Here is a 9,324-nt window from a genome sequence, read left to right on the forward strand (position 1 = left end):
CTATCTAAAGGACTATACCTTAGTTAACCTTTATAATATACTATACCTAATTTATCTATTATAAAGTATATTATTTAACCTAACTTTCCCTTCTAACCCTTCTTACTAATAGCATAATAGCTATACTGCCTCGATGCCTATATAAAATAGCCTATAGCTATATAATTATGCCTATTATATAACTGGCTATAATCTTAATCTAGCTATTAGGCCTGCCTTAAAGGCAGCTAATAAAGAAGAACTCTATATAATATATATAATAGTTACTGCTATTATAAAGAACTTCTTATTAAGGGGCAGATCTAACCTTATTAAGGTAGTTATTTTTAATTATAGCCTAATCTGGTTAATTAGTTATATAAAAGAGAGGCACTATATTAGTTTAATTAATTTAAACTAGGTTAATAATAAGCTATTAGGTCTTAAAGACTTAAAAACAGCCTTAAGGAAAGGTTATCCTCTTTAGTTAAATAAGGCAGCTTTCCTTACTGCCTTTATAAGCTTAGCTATATATAAAAAGTAACTTCTTAATATATTTATAAGGGCAGCTAATATTACTAGAGAGCTACTTTTAAATTAATAAAAAGTTAGATAAATATAAAGTAAAGGCAGGGTTTAGAAATTTTATTAAAGTTAAAATATATTAAAGTTAAAATATATTAAAGGAATTATATTAAGTTTATTTATATAAATTAATTAATAAAAGTTAAATTAACTTAAAGTTATAACTTAATTAATTAAATATATATAATAAAGTATATAATTAATTAACTTTATATATAAAAATAAATAAAGTAAAATTAATAAAAAAAAATAAATTATATTATTATATAATAAATTATATATATATAAAATAAATTATATTTTTTTAAAATATATTATATTTTTAAATAATAAGTTATATTTTTAAATAATAAGTTATATTTTTAAATAACAAGTTATATTTTTATAAAATACATTTTATTTTTTTAAAATATATTATAATTTTAAATAATAAATTATACTTTTTTAAAATAAATTATATTTTTAAATATTAAATTATATTTTTATAAAATAAACTATATTTTTAAATAATAAGTTTTATTTTTAAATAATAAATTATATATATATATAATAAATTATATTTTTAAATAATAAATTATATTTTTATAAAATAAGTTATTTTTTATTTTATTTTTTTAAGTTTATAAATTAACTTTAAAAGATATATTTAAATATTTTTAAAATTTAATATAATTTAAGTATTTATTATTTTTATAATTAATAAAGCTTTATTAAATTAAATTATTATAATTAATTATTTTAATTATAACTTAAACTTAATTATATATATATTAATTAAAAAGCTTTATTTATTAATTAGGCTTAACCTTTTTTTTATAACTTACTTAAAAGGCTAAAATACTTTAAGTTAGTTTTTAATATAATAAATTAAGGCTATAATTATATATTTACTTTTTTATTAACCTTTATTATATATTATACTTTAATTACCTATTATATAATAAGTTATTTAATTTAACTTTTAATTATAATTATTAATAATATTATTTTTTTTTTTTTAAGTTTGCAAGTTAGCCTCGAAAGGTATATCTAAGCATCTCTAAAGTCTAATATAGTTTAAACATTTATTGCCCCTACAGCCGGCAAAGCTTCATTAAGTCAAATCATCATAGTTAGCTGCCTCAATTGCAGCCTGAACCTAGCTGCACATATGCCAGCTGAAAAGCCTTACCTGCTTATCAGCTGGCCCCAACCTTCTTCCTATAACCCACCTGAAAGGCACGCTTCAATCATCCATCACGCTTCAGTAAGTCATCCGACCCGACCCGACTTTCCCTTCTGGCCGCAACCGCTAACAGCATCACAGCTGCCCCGTCACGATGCCTGCTATCCGAAGAAGCCTGCAGGCACCTAGGCCCGATAAGCCTTATCTAACTAAAGGCCATAATATAATCCCTAAGATTGAAGAAGCTCTTAGGCGAAATAAGGGTAAGGGCGATATGCTATATATAATGGCTATAGATATCGGAGAGGCCTGGTTTAATAAGGATAATACTAGCTGCATTAGGATAGTAATCTTTAGTTATAAGATCCTCCTGCTTATATAGTCTATCTATAAGAACCCTTTAATTAATAAAGACTTCCTTAAATGCAAGAAGCAAAAGCTTAAGGATCTAGAAAGGAAGCTATATAGAGAGGTATAGCCAAGCAGGAGAGAGAGGGGGTTCCTTAGGGCCCTTAATGGCAGCTTGTATAATAAGTGGCTTAAGGATATCCGGTAGCAGGCCAAGGAGGTACTAGAGAAGACCGAGAACCTGTAACGCGATGTAGATAGAAGCGGGGTAATCGCGGGGTTTAGAGGAAAAATATATTAAGTTTTGTGTAAGTTTAGTTGCCTAAAGTTAAAGACCTGAAGTCGTGACTGAATTTGGCGTCGGCAGCGAAAAGAGGATTAAATAAGTCATAAGACAGATCACGTAACTAAATAAGCAAATCAGCTATAATATCAGTGCACCATCAATATAAACAGGGGATTAATAATATTATAATTATATTATTATAATACCTATTTAATAAAGCCTATAATTACTTAATAAGGCCTTTTATATTAAAATACCTAACTTAATCCCTTATTTTATAATAGCTCTTAAAGACTATATATAATAATTAGGTCTAACTATATTAAACTAAGCCATATTAGGTTTATTATTAGCAGATTGCATAAGGCATAAACTAAGTATTATTAAAGTATTATATCTCTTAATAGTAAATTTAATATATATTAGGCTTAATTAATATAAAGAAGTTATATTAATAGCTAGTAAGCTAGAATTTATAAAAGTATTAATAAATATATTTTATATATTTAAAGTTATAATAAGGATTATTAGTAAAATAAAATTAATCCTTTTTAAACTAATAATATTTATATATTAATCTAGATAGACTATTAAAGTAAAGTTATTAGTCTTTATTTTATTAATAAACTAAACTATTTAAAAGGTTAATTTAATATAAAAAAGATAGCTTTTGTTCTTTATTAGAGAAAAAATAATAAGGCTTATATAATATAACTATTAAGGTTATAATATAATCTCTCCTTTTTATTAAGTCTTATTCTTAAAACCTATATATCTATCCTTTTATTTATTTATTAATTATAAGTCTAAACTTAATCCTGTTTTTATCTAAATGCTAATAAGATATTAGGTTATATTTCTAAAAGTAAATTATATCCTAAAATGCTAGAGGCAGTTAAACTTTCTAAGTATATTATTAGATTTAGTAATAAAATTATATTATATTCTTATTATTTCTAAAATAGTCTTTCTTATTAGGTTAAAGGTAACTAGTCTTATTAATATTAAAACTATATTAAGACTAAAGTAATATATAATAGTTTAGGTATTACTTCTTGTTATAAGTCTCTTATCTTTATTTATTTATTCCTAATTTAATCCCTTAATAGTAAAGAAGAATATAAAAGTTTATACTAAGTTAGAAAAGGAGGAGGAAGAAACTAAGGCAGTTCTAGAGGCTATTATAGCAAAGTTAAAGCATATTTATAAATAAAAGTATATATTAAAGCGAAAAGGTAATAAGTTATTTATATAAGGAATATAATCTTAAGAGGAGTTAGGTAAGATTTAGGAGGAGTTTATAACTATCTTTAAAGCTTAATCTTTAAGTATTATAGATTTAATTAATTAGAACTTAATTTTAGGTAATATTCCTTTTAAGTTTACTAGTAAAAGTTCTTTAGGAGTTATTAGGTATTAGTAAGGTATTTAGATAGTTTTTATATATTTTCGTTTTTTAGGTAGTTTTTTTATTTTATTAAGTATTTGCATTTTCTGTTTTTTAATTATATTTTCTTAATTACTTCTGCTTTATAGACTTCTAGTCCTTTAATCTTTTATAATTTATTACTAGTTTTAACTTATATTATATTAGCTACTAATTTAAGTAATAAAATATAAAAGACTAGATAGAGCCTAACTTTTTATAATAAGTCTAGTTTATAGTTATTTTTTAAGATTTTCTATAATACCTTATAAGGTCTAATAAATTTATAATTTAGTTTATAACTTAGTTAATCTATTTTAATGTTTTTTATAGCTAGGTAGATTATATCTCTCTTTAATAAGGTTAGTCCCTTTAACTATTTTAAGTTATAGTAGTTTTTTATATATTTTCTAATAAATTTAAGTTTTATTTTTATTTCTTTATATAGATTTTTAAGGTTATTACTTTTAAGTATAGCGGCTAGATTAACTGATTTTTCTTATTATATATTATAATATATATTTAGTATAAATCCGAAGTTAGTATAAGCTAGTATAAGCTTAGTGCTTTTATTATATATAGTATTATAGGCAAGTTAGGCTATTAGTAGCTTTTTAACTTAATTATTTTATTTATAATTAATATAATATTATAGATATTATTTAAGTACTTAATTTATTTATTTAGTTTATTTATTAACTTATAGTTAGAATGTAGTTATAAGTTTATAATTTAGTTTAAGTTATATTATAAGTAATTGCTAAAAGTTTAATATAAATATAAGTCCTTTATTAAAAAGAATTTCTATTAGTAACTTATATATACTAATAATATATTAGTAAAAGATATAAGAGAGTTCTTTTATATTTATTACTTCTTTATAAGGTAGATAATAGGAAAACTTAATAAGTTAGTTAACTATAATTATAATACTATTATAGAAGATTTTAATTAAGGGTTTTTCTAATAAGGATAACTTAGTTATAAAGTCTATTATAATTAAGTCTTAAGGTTATTATATTATTAATAATAGTTATAATTATCTATAAGGTTTATATCTTTAAGTTTTTATTTTTAAGTAGAGATTGCATTATTAAATAACCTTTTTTACTATTTCCTTTATTCCCTTTATATTGTAATTTTCTTATATTCTTTTTAATATTTTTATAATGCATTAGTGGCTATATAGGGGGTATTTATATATATCCTATACTAGTTCTTCTTTAAGTTTATTTAAGATAAATTATATATATAAATTATTAGTTATTTCTTATAGGTTATAAGGTCTTCTAATTTTAGCTTCTCTTAACTATTCTTTAAATTTTATACTTTTTTATATTTAAATAATGGTTTTGGCTATTCTTGTAATTATTTTAACTAGTTAGGTAAACTAATATTCTCCTTTTAGGTTAATTTCTAAGAGTTATTCTTTAGTTTTAATAGTTCTTATATTAAAGTTAGGTTATTAGCTAATAGCATCTATATATCTATTATTAGTTCCCTTATAATATACTATAGTAAAGTTAAATTTATATAGGTATTTAGTATAGTATAGTTATTATTAATTTAGCTTTTATATTATTATAAAGTAAGCTATATTCTTATAATTAGTAAATACTTTTATTAGGTATTTACTTCTTTTAAAATAGTATTTAAATTCCTTAAAGTAATTAATAATAAGGAATTCTTTATTATAAATAAAATAGTTAAGTTCTGCTTTATATATCTTATAAGAGTAAAAAGCAATAAGATATAATATATTATTATTATCTTATTATCTTATTTATTTTCTTAAGGTAAGTTAGTATTATAACCTATACAGCTACGTCACGTGGCCCCTACAATTTCTACCTATTACAGAAAGATTACTTCTCCTAGTAATAATCCTCTTCTATTAGATTACTTAAATCACGATGCTCTAAGGCTAGATTACTATAGATTACTAATAATCCCTAGAGACCTAACCTTTAAATTACTATTATTCCTTACTAAGCTATTAGGCTACCTTTAGTATATAAAATATATTTATTTAATACTTTTATAAAACTTAGCTTATTAATTATTAATTAAAGTATCTTTATATTAATAAGCCTAATATATATTACTTAATTATTAAGAGATATAATACTTTATAAATACTTAATATTATGCCTTATATAATTTATAAATATAAACCTAATATAGATTAGTTTACCTATTTAAAAAACCTAATTATTATATATTAATAGCTTTTATTTAGATTATATTATATAATACTAAGTAATACTAATATAATAATACTTATTACTTTAATCTAGCCTTTTAACTTAAGATATACTTAATACTATCTACAGTAAGAGATACCCCCTAACCTGGCAGATATTCTTATAGAAACTAATAATAAAAATAAAAAAGATATTACCCTTACTTATCTAAGCACTTATAAAGGGGAAGTTATAAAACTTAAATATAGACTTAAATAGCTTAGCTAGTAATATAATAACCTCCTAGAGAATGCAAAAAATAACTTTAATATAGCTAAGAATAAGATTAAAAATCTAAAGAAGAAGGTAGCTAACCTTATTAAGATTATAAAAGTACTTAAGAAAGAAGTAAAAAATAGTTAGAAACTCTATAAGGAGTATATTAAATATACTATAGCCCTTATAATAACTAAAAAAGACCTTAAAGAAATCCTTTAACCTTACTAGCCTAAACTATTTAATAATAATACTAATAAACTTTAAGGATTCCTTATTAGCCTTTAAAGCTATTAGATATATTATCTTATTTAGTTTATTACTAATAAATTAAGAGTTTAATATAATATAAAATTCCTTAAAGATAAAGCGCTATAATTAATAAAACTTATTATCTAAAACTATATTAGTAAATTATATAAAGGATAATAAGAAATAATAAAGTATATCTATAAGAAATATAAAAACTTTAAATTAAAACTTAGAAATGCCTTTAAAATAATAAATAAAAAACATATTATAGAAATAAAAATATAATAGCTTAAGTAAAGAGGATTTACTGCAGATTATCTAGCTAAATATTATTACTAAGTAGTTAAGCTAAACTAGGGTAAAGAAGCTTATATAGCGCAGGTATATTTAGGATTAAAGTTAGAAGTTAAGGATATAATAGTAAATATCAGACCTAAACCAAAAAACCTAAATAAACTAGTAAATATTATAATAGAGATTAATAATTAGTAATATAAGTAATACTATAAGAAATAAGTAAAGAGATATAAAGGATTATATAACCTATAGTAAAACACTAATAGATAACAGAATGCTAACTAAAAAAGGAAGAGGTATATAAATATATAATATAAAATAAAACCAGGACTTATAGTACTTAAAGTAATATAATATAATAATAACAGAAGACCCTATAATATATTTAAGGTTAAATACTATAACTATAATTAGTTTAGATATATAGCTAATAAATATCCTTAATTAAAAAGGCCTAAAAACCCTAATTAAGGTAAGTAAATACTAGTAATAACTAATAAATAAAAACCCTAGACTGCTATATAAACCTAAGTACTAAGAATAATATAAAGCTTATATAATATAATAGCTTTATATAAAGATACTATACTAAAATATAGCTAATACCTATACCTAAATAGCTTAATCTATAAATTATAAAAAAGGTTTTTAATAAAAGAAGATACTAAAGCAGGAAATATACCTTAAATCCTAATACTATATAAGATAAAGGTAATTAAATACTAAAGGAAATGGTAAGAAAACCTAAAAAACTAATAATAAGAAAAGGAAAAAGATTATACTTATTACCTTAAAAGAAAAGAAGAAAAGAAATATAAGAAGATAAAATAAACTAAGACCCTTAGGATAATAAGGGAAAAAAGACCCTTAAAATAGGAAATTAAGAGATACTTAAAAAACCTATAAGGAACAAGAACTACCTCTAATATAGAAAAATAACCTAAAGTATTTAAAATAATTAATACTATCTTAATCTAAATAACTATCTAAGAGAAAGAAGAAATAATAAAAAAGGAATATAAAGTAAAGGATAAAATCTATATATATTATTAATAATATTCCTAAAATATAAGATATAAAGGAGAGGCGGCTTAAAATACTATATAATACCTCTATAAGGAAGATAAATAAATTAAAAATAAGTAAAAATAACCTTATAAACCACTATTTAATAAAAATAATAGTAGGATATATACCTTAATAAAAAATAAATATCTATAAAAGCTAGGAAATATAGCTATATTAATAAGCTTAAGAGCTTATATATTTAGGCTTACTATATAGTAAATACTATAAACCCTTACTATAAAGAGCTAAAATTTAATACTAAAGATATTATAAAAACATTCCTAATATATCTAGAATATAATAAATTATTATAGCTATTATATAAATACTATTAATATAAGAACTATAAATAAAATAAGGAAGATAATAATTACTTTCCTATTATAATCCCTAGTATACCTAATAATAACCCTTATTAGAAAACAGAAATAAAAGGGTACCTAGTATATTACTAATATAAGAATCTTAAAGTAGCAGAACTATAATTCTATATATTATATTACTGTAAGACTTAAAAATATAAGAACTTTACTAAGGAATTAAATAGATAATATAAGGAATTATAAAAGTAAAAGCAGAATTTAAAGACCTAGCCCTAAAAGGACTAAAGATATAGAAATAAGGATTAAACTTATTAACCTTAGAAAATATTATTAAGAAGAAAAAGATAAATTTATATAAAATATATATAAATAACTAAAAAGTACCTTTAAGATAAAGAAGGAAATAATATTACTATCTAAAATAAAGAAAATAAACAGTCTAGATAAAGAATAGTATTAAATAATTAAAATATAAAATTAGAAGAACACCTTTAATAGAAAATACATAATAAAGAATTTATAAATAGCTGCCTTAATAAGGAAGAATTAGTATATTATAAATACTATTAAAGATACTTTTAAAAAAAGCTAAGTTAAAGAATCCTTAAATAATAAGGATAATAAAAAATATATTAAAGATTGCTATAAAGGAGTTAACTGCAATAATAAAGAATATAAGTTACTTTACTAAACAAGTTTAGGAAAAGTAATATACCTTCTATAATAATAAAGCTATAGAAAAGCAATAAATAAAGATAAAAAAGACTTAAACTAATAAGTACTTTAAGAGCTATATAAGATAGTAAACCTAATTGCCTAGTATTATAAGCTTAAATTAAGGAAAGATAGCTAAATATATAAATTAATAGTAAAGTAAAGAAGAACTTTATTAATCTAAGAATAGTTATAAAGTTAGGAATATTATAAAGAAAGAAATAACTATTATATTAACTTATTAATATAGAAAGGTAACTTTTTAATTATAATAATAATATAATAATTAAGAAATTAATTACCTTAAGGTCTTTATTAAAGGAAGGAATTAAGGAATAAGTTTTAATATTATCCTTTAGGAAAGGAGATAGATATTATCCTTAAAATAAACTAGTAAATAAAAAAACCTATATATTAAACTA

General features: G+C 20.8%; 1 protein-coding gene across 1 annotated transcript; it reads left to right on the forward strand.

Moving 5' to 3' along the window:
* Positions 1-1,883: 1,883 nt before the first annotated feature.
* BKA55DRAFT_517078 (uncharacterized protein) lies at positions 1,884-2,111 on the forward strand (the record flags this gene model as incomplete). Its single annotated transcript, XM_046188149.1, has 1 exon — positions 1,884-2,111. The coding sequence occupies one exon, from the start codon at positions 1,884-1,886 to the stop codon at positions 2,109-2,111; it is 228 nt and encodes a 75-aa protein (XP_046047228.1).
* Between the last annotated feature and the right edge of the window lie 7,213 nt (positions 2,112-9,324).

The sequence above is a fragment of the Fusarium redolens genome (genome assembly GCF_020744475.1).
Source record: "Fusarium redolens strain MPI-CAGE-AT-0023 chromosome Unknown BKA55scaffold_12, whole genome shotgun sequence".
Taxonomy (NCBI): Eukaryota; Fungi; Ascomycota; class Sordariomycetes; order Hypocreales; family Nectriaceae; genus Fusarium; species Fusarium redolens.